Source organism: Adiantum capillus-veneris, chromosome 5, assembly GCF_014529385.1.
Source record: "Adiantum capillus-veneris isolate H3 chromosome 5, ASM1452938v2, whole genome shotgun sequence".
Classification (NCBI taxonomy): Eukaryota; Viridiplantae; Streptophyta; class Polypodiopsida; order Polypodiales; family Pteridaceae; genus Adiantum; species Adiantum capillus-veneris.
The window spans coordinates 2,610,001-2,629,676 of record NC_140935.1 but is presented as its reverse complement, the minus strand read 5'-3'; the positions used below and the strand labels follow the sequence as shown (position 1 = coordinate 2,629,676).

Genomic DNA, 19,676 nt, shown 5'->3' with positions numbered 1-19,676 from the left:
AAATCTTCCCCTTTTGCATTTATTTGTTCACAGATGCATTACAGGTCAAGCAGGGGGCGCTCAATTTATGCTGGGGGGATGCTTCATTGAGAACCTGTCACATGTTATGAGCTATGGAGTGCTTCCTTTCCACATAATGTACAGTGTGGTGCTAGGAGTGATGCCCTGCACACTACACATTGCTCTCTCTCTCTCCCCTACGTGCAGTTATGTGATGCCCCACAAGAGGGCTCTTCATTTGACTGATGTACAGCTGTGTGGTTTCACTTTTCAGCCAGCCTCAACCCTAGCTTTTTTCATTTCCAGCCCTCAGTCTTCGCCATCGTTGTCAAGTACCACAGCATCTACAAGCATTGTACCAGACCTTTGTGCAATCTAAAGCAAATACCTCTGTAGCAATAGAGAGGGGGGCCCTTGAAAGGGGGTTTGGGACCTTATCTAGTGTCGTGTCTTCTCTCTGTCACACACTAATGACGTGGCATGACCCAAGACCTTACAAGTTGTTCCAACTTAAGGCCGTTAGCCGAGGCGGGGCCTAGGGACATACAGGATTAAAATTCAGTGAACTGCCTAGCTGTACGGATGCCGCAAATTGCACTGGCTGCTTACATGGCAGAGCATACTCATTTCCGTGATTTGCGCTGACAGCGCTGACGTGGCACAGCTATACGGATTTTCAAGAAAAGCGTTGGTAGCTTTTGGGCTTACTACTTTTGAGTAAAAAGCTTTTGAATAATTGCTTTTGGGGGCTCTGGTTTTGGCATCACTTTGTAAGAATAAAAGGAACCCAAGGGCCTCACTCTCCAGAGATTTGCACGGAGAGTCTGAGAGCAGAGCACCCGCAGGAGTTGTACTTTGCTCTAAGTTTAATACAAAAAGAAATACCGAAAGGAGCGCCAGTCTTTGGGGCCAATCTCTATTGGCACGGAACTACGCTGGGCCGTGTCGACTCAATTTAAGTGTGATTTGATTCAGTGAAGTGTTTTAACTGAATCTCTCTATAACCGGCCCGTACAACGTAGAGGGCGGTACTATTTCAATTACCTGTAACTTACACAGAGCACTGAGAAGGGAAGAGAACACAGTTGCGTCCAACGACTAGAATGTCACTGCGCACACGAGACCGACACCCTGTAGGCCCCAAAGACTGGCGCCCCTTTCGGTATTTCTTTATTCAAATTAAGGTAGACGATCCGACCACTTAGCACAAGCTTTCACAAAGCTGTCCAAACCTGGCGAGGGCTGAAAACGCAGGTTTTCGACCGGATTTCGACAGCATAACAGCGCAAAAACCCCTGTAGGTCAAAAACACCTGTCTAGGACGGATTCCCTCAATATCTGGAAGCTTTCTGGTGAGCTGTCACAGAAATTCAGCGGGCTGTAATTCTCTGTTTTTCACTGCCGGGAGCCCAAAAGCCTGTACACGCATCCCAAGGCTCTCACGAGGCTCCCCCGATGTTCCCTTGCAATTTAGGTGCGAAACCCTAAACCTGCAGAAAAACACAGCAGGCTGTAATTCCCTGTTTCGGATCGTTTTTAGCGGAGCGAACACGCCTACGCGTGTCCCAAGGGCTCCCGCACGCAATGGGACAGTTCCCCTGTGAATTGGACGAGTTTTCACGCGAGAAAACTCTCCAAACTCGCAATCTTTCGTGATGGAACTGTGCGTACCTGTGGGGGATTAGCAATTAGCTAATCCGGTTCCTGTTCAGAAGGCTCTTGCCTTGGCAAACGCGCATAAACCCCCAGAACTGTACATAGGTCAAATGAGAAGCCCACTAGTGGGGCATAACATATTGTACGTAGGGGAGAAAGAGAGCAGTATGTAGCATGCGGGGCATCACTCCCGTCACCATACTGTGCATAGAGGGCAAGGTAAGCATTCCATAGCTTCTGTACCTGCTACAATCCACCTGAGGCTGAAAATGGCGCCCCCTTTGTTGATATGCAGCTCGTTTTTGCCTCCCAGAGTGGCAGAATCGCTCACAGGCTGACACGTCGCCCAGTTTCCGAGTTTGGGCTTTCCCTGCTAAAAATATCTCAACTGGTGCGTCAGTTGACTTGGCAGCAGAGCAATAAAATGTTCCCCTTGTCATTCCAGAGCTAATGACGCGAACACATTTTCCGGTCAAAAATAGCAGTTCCCTAAATTTTAGGAGATGCTTCCATGGCGTCCCTATCGGTCTCCTGACCATCATTGAAGACTACCATTTGACCAACATCTACAATGTGGGTTAATTTACTGGCCCCTTTCAACTTATAAAGTTGCAGTGACTTGACGAGTGGCCCAAATTCCAGTTTGGCGCACACGAGCTTCCATACTCATCAGAATTCAGTGCTAACTGGCCCGGGCAATCCCTGTCTGACCGACCTAAATCCCCGATGTGAGAAACCCATTTGGCTGCAGCCGTTTCACACTGGCCATGCAATGTCCACTTGCACCTTTTCAAGGGTTTTGAGACAAACAAGTAAAAATAAAATAAATATATCTAATACTTATTTACGAAAGGCAACAGGAAAAATACACCTCTTGGTGACACTCTCTCTCGTGTCCAAACAGATTCTAGACTTGGGGTGTCCAATTTTGTTACGGTGGTATCAGAGCACGGCCGATTTCTCTTCTACCGGGAAATTCGATCCTTCTTCTCACGACACACATGGATTCAGGCAAGAATGAGACGACTCCTCCTACCACCTCGGAAACGAGAGGCAGCATGGAAAATTCAAGTGGACTAGCAGAGAACAAGTACGGGCCACCTCGGCCTACGCACTATCAGCTCATAGAGATGCAACGTCAACAGCAGGTTGATGAGTGCACCAAGTAGATGCTCCAGTTTGCCAAGGGCCCACAATATGCCAAATTTTTGGCCCAGCACCCGATGGATGAAGTGCAAACTCATTGGCAGAAAGCCATTGAGTCGCTAATAAAACCGGCAATCAAGAAACCTCCTATTCCAAGGATGTTCACTAAAGAAGAACTCAATGATGTCGTCGAAAACCGAATTAATCTAGCAATTGAAGAAATGTAACAAGGGGACTGACTACCCAGGTTACTTGGGCCGTCAATCTTCTTTTGCAACTGCACGAAAACAGAAGAAGCATGTACATTTCAAAGTACTACCCAGTCCTTCTTCTTCTTCCGACACTTCTTCTAGCTCTTCCTCTTGCAACTCGAGCGAGGAGGACAAGAAGCGAAGCAAGAATCAAAGTTTTGGAAAGAACAAGAAAAAGACAAAGAAGGTCAGATTCCGACTCGTTTTTTACAGTTCTACTAAGGAGTCATCCTCTGACAGTTCGGACTCCGATGATCACATGTTTTATGCAAAGAAGAAACGCTTTTACAGAGCCAACCAGTATGATTTTCTCGAAGACGAGTAAAAAGACTACTCTCATGCACTTTGCACTTACATTTTCCACTCTCTTTGTTTTGGTCATTGCAAATTCTCTCATTAAGTCAAGGAAGGCTCTCCCTTCCCATCAATAAAGAGAACCTTGAGCACTCACTGATCACTCATCCTGAGCCATACACCATCATTCACTTCCGTCGCACATTACATAGTTCACACTGAACACCATGTCTCGATCATTCGATCTAGCCATCTCATTCCATCCAGAACTCTTAATGCACCTAGATCATTGTGCAGCCATCTCATCCTTCCAAAACTCTTGATGCACTCACAACAATATCCAGTCATCTCATCCAGATAGACATCTTGATGCACTAGAATCTCATTCAATTTACATTCAGTTCACTTGACCATCACATCCAGATCTCACTAATCTCTAACGGATGTCGAGATGCACTAAATTTAAATCATTCTTCAGACAAAATGCTGCAGTCATTTCATCTTTCTCTACATGTCTCTAACAATACACACATGAAAGAGCACATGTTTTCAATTCAATTAAGGAAATTTCCACTTCAGTGCACATCTGTTCATAAAGTCATTCCGCAAAATATTGTCAGCCTGTCAATACCCTAAAATCTCGACGAGAAATTAGTGATTTTATTCAATCTAGGCAATCTGTGACAAAGGAGCCTCCACAATCCTCTAATGAACTTGCATATGGTTCCCTTAGTTCGTCGGAATTCTGGAATGCGCTACCATCTAATTCTCTTACTGCTCCGAAATCCTGTGATGAGCTATCATCAGGTTCCCCTGATTCATTCTCTTCACTATGAGACTCTTGCCTTGTTGAGGTGGATATTGTCCTGTCCGTAAAATAAGTCAATGAGCCGGCATGCATCCCAAATCCTTGCTTAGCATGTGCCATAAGTCTTTGAATAGACTCAGACTTCTGTTCTAGGCAATACTCTTGAATCTCTTTTGGCAAACCACAACAAAACAGCTCAATCTGGTCCCTCAAAGTAATCTTCAGAAACGAGGACCCTCGCAAGTAAGTATCCCAAAACCTCTGGCAATAGTCATCCAACGTGTCCTTCTTAATCATCTTCAGATACTATCAGGCAGTGATTACATCTCTTTCATATACCTAGATGAATCCAGGATACCCAGATTCACCCTTAAAGGAAAGTGCAAGGTATAGACCCATGGTAGTCACCCACAAGACAATATAACCATCAGCTCCATCATGCATAGTATTGACTAAATACCACGACATCCCCACTAACATCATCAGTGCCCAATAGTGGGTGTAGAACTAGGTACTAACATATGCTCCCAAACACAACACACACCACACACACACACACACATGAGCATACATCAACACAAAGTTCAGCGTACTGAGTTTCTGTCATGACTCTGGAGATCAAGGGCAGACTCAGCCATAATGAAGCCTAGCATTAAAAGAAGCATTAAATCGAAAAAATTAGTACAAAAATGAGGTAGTTGATAGGGCATACGCACCACAAAAGATAGAAAGAATTAGTACAATATCAACTGGTCATAACTCGGACAAAAACTTCACAATGTGAAGTCTGCATGTCCGCTATACCACTAAAAAATATACCTAGATGAATCCAGGATACCCAGATTCACCCTTAAAGGAAAGTGCAAGGTATAGACCCATGGTAGTCACCCACAAGACAATATAACCATCAGCTCCATCATGCATAGTATTGACTAAACACCACGACATCCCCACTAAAGTCGTCAGTGCCCAATAGTGGGTGTAGAACTAGGTACTAACATATGCTCCCAAACACAACACACACCACACGCACGCACACACATGAGCATACATCAACACAAAGTTCAGCGTACTGAGTTTCTGTCATGACTCTGGAGATCAAGGGCAGACTCAACCATAATGAAGCCTAGCACTAAAAGAAATATTAAATCGAAAAAATTCGCACAAAAATGAGGTAGTTGATAGGGCATACGCACCACAAAGGATAGAAAGAATTAGCACAATATCAACTGGTCGTAACTCTTCACAATGTGAAGTCTACATGCCCGCAATACATCTAAAAAATATACCTATTCGTCTTGAATTTTATCGTCGCGGGTGCTGCTCAGCGTAGCAAAATGTATGTGTCTTTCCTTTCAAGTGAGATGCCACCCTTCGCACCTTGGAGCATTCCATGAACCGACCTCCTAAGAAGGCGACGTCAAACTGGTGTATAAACTCAAGGGCTCGATGGGTGTCCTGGTAGCCTAAAAAACATGTCAAACCTGGATTGTATTTGTATGAGTTATTTATTGCCAAGGTTGGTTGGTTTAACAGACTCTCTCTCTCTCTCTCTCTCTCTCTCTCTCACAGGGGATGGGTTTGTGATTCGACCTAGCTATATGGACACGCATCTTTCTCATGGTTTGCGTTGTGCCATTGGCCAGATACGCACGTCCTCACATCAGCTCGAGATTGAGACTGGCAGATTCAGAGGGACACCAGCACATAGCAGGATATGCCGCTTATGCCATCTAGAGCCAGAGACAGAGCTACATTACATATGTCATTGCACATTGTACTATGAGATACGAGGCCGTTTTCATTGTCTATTCAGAGAAGGTTTTGGGCCTCTATCTAGGGTCATGAGTTATGAGGATCAGAGATGTCTTGGGCTATATCTACTTGAGTTACACAGGCATAGAGAAACTTTACTGAGGAGAAATGAAGAGAGACAACCCTAGAGACAGATCATAGATTTCTTTACACTAGATATTGTACATCCAGAAGAACAGACAGAGGAGCAGCCAACAGTGGAGAGGTCTGCCCGCACTACTGGCATTCTCATAGACCGAGCATTGGAGCTAGGGAGACCTAGACGACCCTGATGGAGAAGAGGAGCTCCACAGTTTCGAAGGAGGCTACAGCAAAGGATTCGAGCCATACTTTTTCGTCGTCCAGAGTGCAAATGAAGATGGATCTCTATGAAGATGGATCTCTACTTCCCTCTTATATTGTCTACACATTGTACTGCTTAGTTCACACATTTCACGCCTTTCACCTTTCACACCTATCAACTTAGTTTAGGATTCCGCAGTATTTATATTTTGTTATCCTAGTTTAATTTATTTTGTTAATCCGACTTTGTATCAGATACACCGCATTGTAACTTTCTAGTCTCATAGGTACTTTTGGCCTTTTGAAGACGTTAATATAACATTTCATTTCATTTCATCTCTCTCTCTCTCTCTCTCTCTCTCTCTCTCTCTCTCTCTCTCTCTCTCTCTCTCATTTTCTCAAAAGGTCTCGCTTCCGCATCATCGCTCATTTATCCCATGGGATACGATGTGCTATTGGTCAGATGTGCACATCATCTCACCAGCTAGAGATTGAGACTGGTAGATTTAGGAGAGTACCAACAGAGGCCCGAGGCAGTTACATCACATTTGTCATTGTCCAGTGTACTATGAGATACGAGGCCCGCTTTCACTGTCTATTCAAAGAGGGCTTTGGACCACTGGCTAGTGTCATGAGATATCAGGATCAGAGATAGAGTTGTTTTTGCTAGAGTTGCGCAGACACACCGAGAGTCTCCTCAAGAGATTCGATAGTGGGAGACATTCGCACAAGGAAATCACTGATTTCTTTAGAGCAGAGACTTGGCAGTCAGATGAGCAAGCTTCACAATAGACTTCAAAGTCCACCTATACCAAAGGTATATTGACTAGCAGAGCCATTGCTTGGGAGAGTTAGCCGCCCACGTCTACGAGGACCACCACGACAACGACAAAGACTCCATTAGAGGATCGGGTCTATGCTAGCACGGCATGTGAGACCTCTAGTATGACTATTTGCCACCGCAGACATTGACGATATTCTTCAGCGACCGATATAGTACATCCTCAGATAGCGTCCGATGCTCGACATCCTCGGACAGTGATGTTCGTTTTAGCTTTTAGCTTTTATTTTACTTCGTTATATTTTGTACCCAGACAGTGTATTAAATCCACCAAGATCATATCAGTTTGGTCTCATAAGTCATTTGGCCTTTTGACGACGTTTAATATAACATTTCATTTCATCCACATCTCTCTCTCTCTCTCTCTCTCTCTCTCTCTCTCTCTCTCTCTCTCTCTCTCTCTCTCTCTCTCTCTCTCTCTTTTTTGGAAAAAGTCAGGGCTGTCTATTACTGAGTACAATATAATCCCCATCGGATGCCAAAATAGCCTATCACGTGGGTGTACAAGCTGAATGTAAGGAGGAGAGCCACTATAGTGACAACTCGACTAAAACAATCTCATGGTGGTCGGTGTGACGAGTGGAGGAGAAACCACCGAGGAGGGGCATAATGCCACGTAATCTGTCCACCTGTAAGTGTGAAAAAGAGTGGGGATCGTGCCCAACGCCGAAGGAAGGCAAAACGGCGAGCCTCGGTTGCTCGAGATGCACCTGAGGAAGAATCCCACTGCCAAATCAGGGTGTGAATGATATCCAGCCAAATGGTAGTGAGGGTATCCTGAAGGAGCTGTGGAGCCGCACTGAGAATGTGGAGACAACGAGCTCTCCAAACATTCCAAAGTGTAATACTAGTGATGACTGAAAAAACCTCATCACGTGTCTGAGAATCCCCCTGCCAAGCAATCTGTGGTAGCATAGCCAAAGTCCCTCGCTGATAACCAGCCGAGGTAAGCATAAAGGCTGGATCTGTGTCTGAGCCCTCGTAAAAAAGATGGGGGCCGGGCATCGGCATCAACCATGAGACAGATCCCCAAGTAAGAAATCCATGCTGAACACCTGCTCTGCTAAGTAGAAAGCAAACTGCAAGCCACACTACATGGGAAGCTGAGCATGACCAAAGACAGTGTGCAGGTGACTCAGGGAGTCGTAAAGGACAGCGAGTACATAATGGATCATGACCCATAGTAGCTAGCCAAGTCCCAACTGGAAGTCCCACATGCGCAATCATCCACATGAAAAAAGAAATTCGACGAGCCGCATGTAAATCCTAGATGGCGGACCAAAACTGCTGCAGATAGACATGAGAGAGACCTGAATGTAACCAGAAACGCATACGAGTGGGCTGCTCTGGCTGCTGTCTCATCAATGCTAACCGTCCAATCCTGACAGTGTACTCAAAGAAGGATACAGGTGCACATTTAGGGTCAGAGTGAGGCCAATGCCACTCTCCTGGGTCCCAATATAGCTGAGATAGGGCACGACCCTCCCACACCCGAAGCCTCCAAAGTGCAGCATCAGCAGAAGCGAAACGAGGGTCAACACAACGACGCTTCCCGCGGGAGCCAACTACTCTGATTGCCTCCCATCGAGCTCCGGGAAGGATAGGATGTGGAAAGGTGGCATCATATGTCAATCTAGCATGAATCCCCTCAGACTGGGCAGTATCAACTGTGAACAGCATGGTGTCTAAACGAACTAATAAGAGAGTGCTCTGAGCAAAGAGGCCTTCCCAGCCGCAATGGGGAGGCATCTGAACCGTGTCTCTCATGACTGCATCCCACTGTGAAGGAAGGGCGGTGTCAATCTCAAGCAATCTGTCTGCCACCCCGCGACCAATCTCTCTCTCTCTCTCTCTCTCTCTCTCTCTCTCTCTCTCTCTCTCTCTCTCTCTCTCTCTCTCTCTCTCTCTCTCTCTCTCTCTCTCTCTCTCTGTGTGTATGATACTCTGACTTTGTATCAAATCCACCACTTTGTAACTTTCGGGTCTCATAGGTCATTATGGCCTTTTGAAGACGTTAATATAATATTTCATTTCATTTCATCATCTCTCTCTCTCTCTCTCTCTCTCTCTCTCTCTCTCTCTCTCTCTCTCTCTCTCTCTCTCTCTCTCTCTCTCTCTCTCTCTCTCTCTCTCTCTCTTTTTGGAAAAAGTCAGGGCTGTATATTACTGAGTACAAAATAATCCCAGCGGATGCCAAAATAGCCTATCACGTGGGGTGTACAAGCTGAATGAAAGGAGGAGAGCCACTATAGTGACTACTCGACTAGAACAATCTCATGGTGGTCGGTGTGAGGAGTGGAGGAGAAACCACTGAGGAGGGGCATAATGCCAAGTAATCTGACCACCTGTCAGTGTGAAGAAAAGTAGGGATCGTGCCCAATGCCGAAGGAAGGCAAATCGACGAGCCTCGGCTGCTCTAGATGTACCGGAGGACGAATCCCATTGCCAAATCAGGGTGTGAATGGTGTCTAGCCAAATGGCAGTGAGGATATCCTGAAGGAGCTGTGGAGCCGCACTGAGAATGTGAAGACAACGAGCTCTCCAAATATTCCATAGTGTAATACTAGTGATGACTGAGAAAACTGCATCACGTGTCTGCGAATCTCCCTGCCAAGCAATCTGTGGTAGCATAGCCAAAGTCCCTCGTCGATAACCAGTGGAGGTAAGCATGAAGGCTGGATCTGTGGCTGAGCCCTCGTAGAAAAGATGCGGGCCGGGCATCGACATCAACCATGAGACAGATCCCCAAGTAAGAAATCCATGTTGAACACCTGATCTGCTGAGTAGAGAGCAAACTGCAAGCCACACTACATGGGAAGCTGAGCATGACCAAAGACAGTGAGCAGGTGACTCAAGTTGGCGCGAAGGGCAGCGAGTACATAACGGATCATGACCCATAGTAGCTAGCCAAGTTCCAACTGGTAGTCCCGCATGAGCAATCATCCACATGAAAAAGGAAATATGACGAGCAACATGTAAATCCCAGATTGCGAACCAAAACTGCTGCAGATAGGCATGAGAGAGGCCTGAATGTAACCAGAAACGCATACGAGTGGGCTGCTGTGGTTGCTGTCTCATCAATGCTAATCTTCGAATCCGGACACTGTACTCAAAGAAGGATACAGGTGCACCTGTGGAATCTGAGTGAGGCCAATGCCACTCTCCTGGGTCCAGTAAAGCTGCGATAGGGCACGGCCCTCCCACACCCAAAGCCTCCAAAGTGCAGCGTCAGCGGAAGCAAAACGGGGGTCAACACGACACTTCCAGCGTGAGCCAACTACTCGTATGGCCTCCCATCGGGCGCCGGAGGAGATAAGTAGTGGAGAAGTGGCAACGTATGTCAATCGAGCATGAATCCCCTGAGAGTTGTCAGTATCAACTGTGAATAGCATGGTGTCCAAACGAACTAATAAGAGAGTGCTCTGGTCAAAGAGGCCTTCCCAGCCACAATGAGGGGGCATCTGAACAGTGCCGCGCATGACTGCATCCCACTGTGAAGGAACGGCAGAATCGATCTCAAGCAGTCTGTCTGGCACCCTGCGACCAATGTCATAATGTTCTGCCACAAAATCTGCATCCAGCATACGTGTCTCATAAAACAACCGCATAGAGGCAGCAGGGCCAGAGTCCCAAGCAGCCCAATCAATGTGAGTCCTCTCTCCAAGCTGACGAGGTGGATTAACCGAAGAATCAAGAACTGTAGCATTCCAAATGAGAGGCTGGCGCTCAATCTCCTCACGACATGAGGGAGGTGAGCGTACGATAGTCCGTCTCATGGCAACCCAAATCTGAAGGAGCGATCAGAGAAAGGGTGAGAGGGTGGAAGTGGACAAGGGAGCATCCGTAAAGAGAAAACGATACCCTGAATGCCAAGTATGACCATCTCTAGTGCCGAGTCGTGGAGTCACTGTGCAAAGAGCAGCCTGAAGAAGCATCTTCCAAGGTTCTTGGCCGGGAAAAAGACCCCGAACAATAAGCTTGGTAAGAAGTGCGCGGCTCTGTAACTCTGGATCAATGATGCCAAGGCCTCCCTCTGACCTAGGACGAATGATCGTGGACCAGCGAACTCTAGCACGAGTATCAATAGTCCCATCTGTGCCACTCCATAAAAAGTTCCTTACTAGTCGGCGGAGCTGAGCTATCACACCAGAATGTAACATCCAACAAGAAGCCGTATACCATACTATAGCCAGAATGACTTGGTTGGCGACCAATGCACGGCCAGCCAACGACAGATGACGTGAAGACCAATGGCATAGCTTCCTGCGAATAGACTGTAGTACGGGTGCAAACTGCTGTTGTGAGGAAACATCAAATCCAACCTGGAAGCCCAGGTATCTGCATGTCTGACCCGGCTGTAGCCATGTGAAACCATTATCTACCCCCCAAGTAGGTATGTCATCACTGCCAACCAATAACCCAAAGGATTTAGCCAGTTAATGCGTGCACCACTGGCAATGCAAAAAACCTATAGGGCCTCCCGCATTGCATCAAGAGCAGATAGCAAATAGCGCAACATGAGCATAGTGTCATCAGCAAACTCTTGATCGATAAGGTCTGGAGCTGTAGGTACTGGCATGGTCAATCCCAGAAATGCATGACTCTGAGCACGAAGAAAGTCAGACATAGTCTCTCCCACAAACAGATACAGATATGCTGCTAAAGGATATCCCTGACGGACAGATCGAGAAAGCTCAAAACTGCGACTGACACGGCCACCAATAGTAATAGCGCTGCTGGCAGTTCTGAAGAGAGCTGAAATACCTGAAATCCATCTCAAAGGGAAACCCATCCTGGCTAAAGATTCTTCGAGAAAGTCCCAGTCAACACGATCGTATGCTTTCTCGAAGTCTAGGATGAAAAAAGCGAGAGGTTCAGAAGATGATCTTGCCCACTCTACTGCCTCATAAAAAGTGAAGATATTATCCAGAATGCATCGATCCATAACGAAGCCTGTCTGAGAAGTATGAATAATATCTGGTAAGAACGGCCGCAAGCGATGGCTGATCAGTAACGCTAATATCTTATAGACCGAAGGGAGTAGGATAATAGGTCTCCACTGTCGGAGCTGAGTGGTGTCACCCCCCTTCGGAATAAGAGAGATGAGACCTGAACAAAGAGCCGGATGCATATATCCTGATGCAAAGATGTCCTGACAACCGCGAAGCAGTGGTATATGCAATACATCCCAATATGTCAAAAAGAAGGCTCTAGTGAGACCATCCTCGCCTGGACAGGAGGATGGATCAAGACTCTCTATAGCAGCATGGAGCTCTGTAAGTGTGAAAGGCGCCAACAGGATCTCTGCCATAGTGTCTGTACAACGATGTCGAGTGTGCTGCCAAATTTGCTCACGGGCAAGTAAAACCTCAGGAGTGCATACATCAGCAGTGAACACTGTCTCAAAATAATATGCAGACATATCAAGAATAACATCAGGATGCATATGTAGTGTCCCCTGAGCATCGCACAAAGTCCGCAGAGTGGTGCCAGGAGGGCGTTCTTTATGTGCCGCGAAGAAGTCTTTATTCATTCGATCAGCTTTAGCTATCCAATGAGACACTGAAGCATGATGCGTGAACTCAGATCTAGCCTCCTGTACGCGACGAATCTCTTCTGTGAGCTCTGTCTGTCTAGCAGCGAGATAAGCATCCTGAGGCAACTCCTCAAGCAAGCGCTGAGTGGAACCAAGAGGGATGTGAAGATCAGACTCACGTACTCTCAACTGACGATGAATGATAGCAGTCTGATCACGGCAGTAAATACTAGACTGAGAAATGCAATGAGCAAGAAACTCTCTAGGGGGTCCACAATAAGAAGCATCCGTGGACCACAAGTCATGAATCTGCTGCTGCAATACTTGAGTGGTGAGAACACTGTCAAGGATGCGGCAGCCTTGTCTCTGAGCAGAGGATCTAGTGAAGGAGATAAATAATGATGTGGGAAAATGATCTGAGAGGCTGGTTCCTCTCCATATAGTAGTAAATCCGCCTAGAGCTGCTGCCCAAGGGCCAATGTAAAAACGGTCCAGTCGCTCTAATAATCTCCCCTGCTGTCGCTGAAACCCCCAAGAGTAATGAAGAGTAGCAGGGTGATGACCAAAAGAGGGTATGTGCCAAGCGTCAACACCTTGAATAGCTAGAAGAAATCGATCCCAAGCTGGCTGCTCATCAGGAGAAATGGATGATAGAACGGGAGGTGTGGTGGCTCGTCAATCAGAGTCGCTCTCAACGTTGTTGAAGTCACCTCCAACAACCCAAGAGTCTACAACAGGTAGAGCAACAGCCAAGGAGGACCAAAAAGTAGCCCTCTCCCGAGGGACAGTGGGTGCGTAGACTGACATAAAACCAATGATAGATTCCCGAATCCGAATAGAAACATAAACTGCTCTGCCAGCGACTAGTGTGCCATGCTGCTGAACTGAGGCCAAGTAACGTGGCCCCACTGAGATGCATACACCGCAACTCTGACCATGAAGGCCAAGAGCAGGCTCCCAAAAAGTGCGGGCGCCCGATGGCATGAGATTGCCAAAAGGAGTGGCAATCTTATGCTCCTATACTAGTAGTATATCCACAGTGCCCACTACATGAGTGTGTAAATCTCTGCGAAGTAAAAGCTTACGGGAGCCTTTTACCCGAGAAGTCTGTAAACCATTAGCATTCCAAGAAAGTACATGTAAATCCATAGACTGCATGAAAGAGTAGGTATAGTATCTGACTAACTGCGCATCTTCTTGGAGGCAGCTGGACCATCCAAGGGGTGAGCTTCAGGCGGTAGGAAAGCAACCCGCAAGCCCTCTCTAAAATATGGTGTCTCATTGCACCAACTGCGAACCTCAGCTTGTTTACATTGCATTACCGATGTTACAGCCTTGACACCCCAAATGCGCATAGACATAGGAAGCACCACATCTGAGGATACATGAATGACCATAGGCAGTGAATAGCAAGCATAAACATCACTCCACTCCATAGCACCAATACATGAAGGATAGTGAGGAGACAAAACATCGGGGGCAGAAGTAGACAACCATAAATGTAGCTCAGTCATAGTCTGGGCGTGCACAAAATGGAGAACCTGATCCTCGGACCATTCCTGAGCAGCGTGGAATGGAAGGAAAAGGAATGCGTAGGCTAAGAGCGACTGCCAATCAAAGAAGGAACACAACCTGTCTTGTGATGCATAAGGTAGAGTTGTACCCGCAATGGTCCGTCTGAGTCACCGCACATCTCAGCCCGATGAGTGCCCCAGGAAAGAGGACAAGAGCTGAGAAAACTGCGTAGGACGTAAGTATGAGCTGCTGAGGGAGGGGGGGGGGGGGGGGGGGGGGAGATGAGGAGGGAGAGGTAGTAGCGGTGAATGATCCATCTGCATGGGAATAGGAGCCTCTGGAAGAGGGGAAGGAGCGAGTGGAGGAACAGCAGGTGGAGGAGGAGCTGGTAGCAGAGGTAAGTGATCCTGTGCTGAAGAAGAAGATTGGTGAGGAGAAGCAGGGGGTAAGGGGGTGGTGGAAACTTGAGAGGGAGCAGGAGAGGTAACACTAGGGGCTGCATGCATTGGAGGTTGCGGACGAGGACGGAAGGAATGGTTACGACCCACTGTCTGCCATGCTGCCTCAGTAGGAGCTGAAGCAGAGGGAGGAACATGGAGGGTCGAAGCTCTAGGAGCACCTCCCGGCTGAGGAGGTGCTCGAGTAGTAGTAGAAGGAGCCGCTTGTTGGCGCTGACCACGTGGCTAAGCATGAGTGCCACGAGCCGGCTGCTGTTGTCGCCGATGGCGTGGCAGTGTGGGGCATTCTCGCGCCAAGTGTCCCATCTCGTGACAGCTTAAGCACTGCCCTGGACGGCCAGTGACTACCATTCGGCAAGAGTAGTCTCGATCGCGCACAGCCACAGTAACCGAATCTGGTAATGAAGTATCCCCAAACACCAAGACCTGAATGCGAAGTGGACCAGATGAGAAGATGCAGGATCCTGGAACTACTGTGCCAAAGTGAGCAGCAATCATCTGAAGGAGATGCTCATCAATAAAATGAAGAGGCATATCCGGGAAGGAGAGGGTCAGAGGGAATCTGGGAATAAGGTGTCGACTGTCAAACTCCTCAGTAGTAAACTCGGGATACCACCGCGTCAAGTATATCATCCTGCAATCAGAGAGTATCGGAGAGCGAGCCAGGAGAGCTTAGGCAGTGGCGGGATCTGAAAGACGTACCATGAATATGCCTCTGCCAAGGAATGTAAGCTCTGAGATCCGTCCCTGAGTAGTGCCCAATGCAGTCTGACACCAATCGCGTATAGAAGATCGAGGTGGAGACTGTCCAATCATCCGGCCAACCAAGGCATGCTGTGCCAAGTGTTGCACTTTGGAGTCAATGCGTGTCAACAGGTCGCCAGTACAGTCCACGCGACAGGCAAGTGGTGATGGAGCGCCGTGTGTAGCACTCGAGACCGGCAAACCCGCCATGAAGAATGGGCGAAACTGGCAAACGGGAAAAGCACGACCCGAATTGAATGTTGGACACTTTCTCTCTCTCTCTCTCTCTTTCTCTCTTTCGCTTGCAAGCGATTGAAAGAGGGCGCGGTTAGGGTTTGGGATAGTGAGGGCTTTTGGATTTTTAGGGTTTCGTGGAATTAGGGTTTCGTAAACTGTTAGGGTTGCAGGGAATTAGGGTTACGCCAGCTGCAGAGCACGCGCAGGCAGCAAGGGCGTGCAGGCAGCACGTGCAGGCAACAGAGCATGCGCAGGCAGCAGTCTGACCGTGCGACAAGCAGAGAGCAGGGCGCGCAGCAGGGCAGTCCGGGCGCGTGTGGCAGACAGAGTGCAGGGCGCGCAGGCTGCAAAGTGCAAGGCGCAGGCGATAGGCAGGGAGCAGCACGTGCGACAAGCAGGGAGCAGGGTGCCACTCTCTCTCTCTCTCTCTCTCTCTCTCTCTCTCTCTCTCTCTCTCTCTCTCTCTCTCTCTCTCTCTCTCTCTCTCTCTCTCTCTCTCTCTCTCTCTCTCTCTCTCTCTCTCTCTCTCTCTCTACCTACCACGCGCCATTATCCGAGCAGAGCTACCTGCCCCCCAGGTGCTCACCAGATCCGTTTCCTTCATACTCTACATGTGGGAACTCCGCAGAGACAGATACACCCACCTTGCACTTGAGTCCTCTCGACAATTAGCCATGAAGGGAGATACAGCGTGTTGGTATGGGGAGATGACATCATGGTTCCAGGCGCATGGGTTTAGTATAGACAGATTGCCCCCCTTCCAGTACTCACTGGATGCACCCTCTCTGACTCTTACACAGTCCGAGACCACCGGGCTCATCGGCCAGGACCGGACTCAGCTAGACACCAGGAGGACATGGATACAACCAGCACAGGAGCCGGGCACGAAGATGGCTTTCTACAAAGAGCATCTTCTCCAGCTTACGGCGGACGGTTTTGTGACGAGGTCCAGATACATGGACACCCACTTGTCTCATGGGATACGGTGTGCTATTAACCAGATACGCACATCTTCACACCAGCTGCGAATCGAGACTGGGAGATACAGCGGAGTACTAGCAGAGGCCAGGACATGCCCCCTGTGTGACAAGGAGCCTAAGAAAGCCACTGCCCCGTCTACTACGAGATACAAGGCCGCTTCCACTGCTTGTTCAAAGAGGGCTTTGGACCACTCTCCACAAAGTCATGAGGTACGAGGATCAGAGATGCAGGCCTGGGTTTGTTTCTGCTCGAGCTGCGCAGACACAAATGAGAGGAGAGGCTAGCCAGTCTCATAGACACATCACAGACTTCTTTAGAGCAGACACTCGACACTCGGAGGAGCTACTACCACAGCAGATCTTGTCGCCTCACACCAGAGGCACACTGATCGATCGAGCGACTAAGCTGGGGAGATCCAGACGCCCACGACTTTGGAGGACTACACAACATCGACGGAGGCTACATCAGAGGATTTGGATCACTTTGGCCCGACATGGACAACGCCTGGTCAAACTACTGACCATGGAGGAGATTGATGAGATCCGCCAGCGACCGATGCTGGATCTCTTTTGACTTGTGATTTACCTATCCCAGCTAGCTGCTTAGTTCACACCTACCATTTTAGGTCCTAGGATCCCATAGTACTTTTATTTTATCATTTTATCATTTCATTTTGTTACTCTGACTTTGTATCATGTTCACCACATTGTAACGCTATGGTCTCATAGGTCATTTTGGAATTTTGAAGACGTTAATATAACATTTCATTTAATTTCTCTCTCTCTCTGTGTGTGTGTGTGTGTGTGTGTGTGTGTGTGTGTGTGTGTGTGTGTGTGTGTGTTATTGCTCTTGGGTCATTCTCTACATCTCTTTGTGTTTCTCCCCTTTATCTACTCTCTTCTCCTCCCTTCCTTCAGTTTTCCTCCTTTGATGGGTGCACAAAGGCACCCGTATATTCGTACATGTCTCTCCTAAAGGGCTGGCTGTTTTCATCTAAGGGAGAAAGTGCATGTGTACCATTTTTTTCCATTGCTCTGTGCCATTCCTGTGCATGTTCTGCTGCCCAGTATGGCACACTCCGATGCTTGGCCCAGCTATGTCTGAGTGCTATGTCCTTAAACGCTTGGCCCAGATCGATGGCTGATGTATGATGGCTGCAGTCAGGTAGTATGTACAAGAAGTGTCCACGGGCAGTACACATAGCTAGGAGATCCATCCTATTTGTTTCCTGCATGTTGTTCCACCACAAAAACTCAATCGGTGCTAAATCCATATGTGTCCTCTAGATTGCCTTTTATACATGACAGCCTCTCTCTTGCAAAAAAACTTTCGCTTTTCATGGAGAAAATCAGAACTCCAATGTTCAGAGCTATCAATAACTTCACATCCGAGGTTAGTGACCTCATTTAGCTCCTATAGTCTCACCAGACACCTGCCTAAAATCTCTACCATGCCATCCTCTATTCTCCATTTGACTCTTATTTCAGTTGTAACAAGACTTCCAAAAGCCTTGTACCTTCCTCAACTACAAAATCATAAAAAATAAACAAATTTTCCCAAATAAACAAGACATTTAAGCAGATTACCAAGCTCAAATCAACAAAAAGACATCTCAAAAAAATCGTTAATCTACACAAAAGTACAACATTATGCAACCTCTGTGACTTTATTTGACCCCTCAATATTTTTCTGTGTTCAAGTTCATCATAGACTCTCATGTTTGTGCAAAGAAAATACTCACCCATGTTTCCATCGTGTTGAAGACTCTTTTGTCTAAAACGTCGCTTTTCCTCCTCCTTCTCAACAACTAAATCGCATTAACACAATATTAGCAGCAGGGTAGACATTCAGGGAAGCATAATCAAACGAAAATTTACTTTGCAATTCTTGTTGTCCATCCTAAACACGCAAAACAAAAGAACAAATGCACAACACTAATTATTATAAGGCGCCTTCCAAATCAAAACCCTATTTGTGAAAACACTTATATAATGTGTGAAACTTTACAGTCTAGTTTGCTTTAAGCTATTAGACTTCCTGGATCCTAGACTGAGAGAGAAAGGGCAGCATAAGCTGCCCTTGCAGTAGCTCCCATGGGAACGATGAGACAAGAGCTTCTTACTGACAATCTTCTTTACTTCTGTCCAGTAGTACATCAGCCTACAACTGTGTGCCATGACTAGCACAACAAGAGTCAGTCATGCTATGACCTAAAGCTCAACCAAAACAATCTTCTAACCTGACTGTTAAATGCAAAAAGGTGGTATGTACTTGCGGCATTCATCTTGACGCGCTGCCGGTAAGCCTCCAATCCCATGATTTCCTTCAAATCAAGGAGATTGTGATCAACCACAATGAATCATATGCTGTGGCTTTTTATCGAAACAAGCAAATCAGAAAATACATACCTCTGATGTAGGGGCATCTTTCCTTCGTCCTATCAGCCAACTATACCACTCCGCTACGATATCAAGGACCCAGCTGAATTAGTTCACAATCAAACAGCATGGGTTCTCATTATAACACATTTCAACAAAAGCTTTTAACCTGGCAGATTTCTTGGATTCGGCTCTCCAGCATATTCTACCCATCTTCTCTCTGTCACTGAATAATTAATGTGTGCTCAAACATTTTCTTAAAGCATTTTGTGAACAAGAATTCATGCTCTTGTTCAACGATGCATTTACAGCTGCATACATTTCTGCATAATTAAACCTTAACCATCTAACAGATGCGTCTCAATCTATACTGGACAAGGAAAGAGCGGTACATAGATTAACTGTCTTAAGTATCATGATTCAAATTTGTGAGGTACCACCATGTACGAATTTGCAAAAGAGACAGAAAAAATGGAGCCATCTCAAACTGTTGCAGATTGTACAGTCAATGGTTGGTCTAAGAGCAGACGTAGGATAATGGTCCCCGCCATCCCCCCCCCAACCCCCCCCCCCCAAAATAAGAAAAAAAAAAAAAAGAGTGCACATACCAGCGCCATCGACCGTGGTGGAGTGGCGGTAAAAAACGTTGCCCGCATTGTCCTTCCCCACAAGCTCTTTCATCCGAACCAACGCCCACATTCTCTGTAAGAATTTCGCCATCTCTCTCTCTCTCT

The 19,676-nt window shown here is 47.1% G+C and overlaps 1 protein-coding gene across 1 annotated transcript in view; it reads right to left on the bottom strand.

Annotated features, from left to right (window-relative positions):
• LOC147456785 (NADH:ubiquinone oxidoreductase, 17.2kDa subunit) overlaps positions 1–19,676 on the bottom strand; it is a 107,536-nt gene that overhangs the window by 87,846 nt on the left and 14 nt on the right. The window contains 5 exon segments of the mRNA XM_086513450.1: positions 18,306–18,371; positions 18,836–18,887; positions 18,973–19,025; positions 19,112–19,168; positions 19,551–19,676. The exon segment at positions 19,551–19,676 is cut by the window's right edge and continues 14 nt beyond it. Coding sequence (XP_086369576.1) covers positions 18,306–18,371; positions 18,836–18,887; positions 18,973–19,025; positions 19,112–19,168; positions 19,551–19,662 — 340 coding nt within the window. The 5' untranslated portion in view covers positions 19,663–19,676.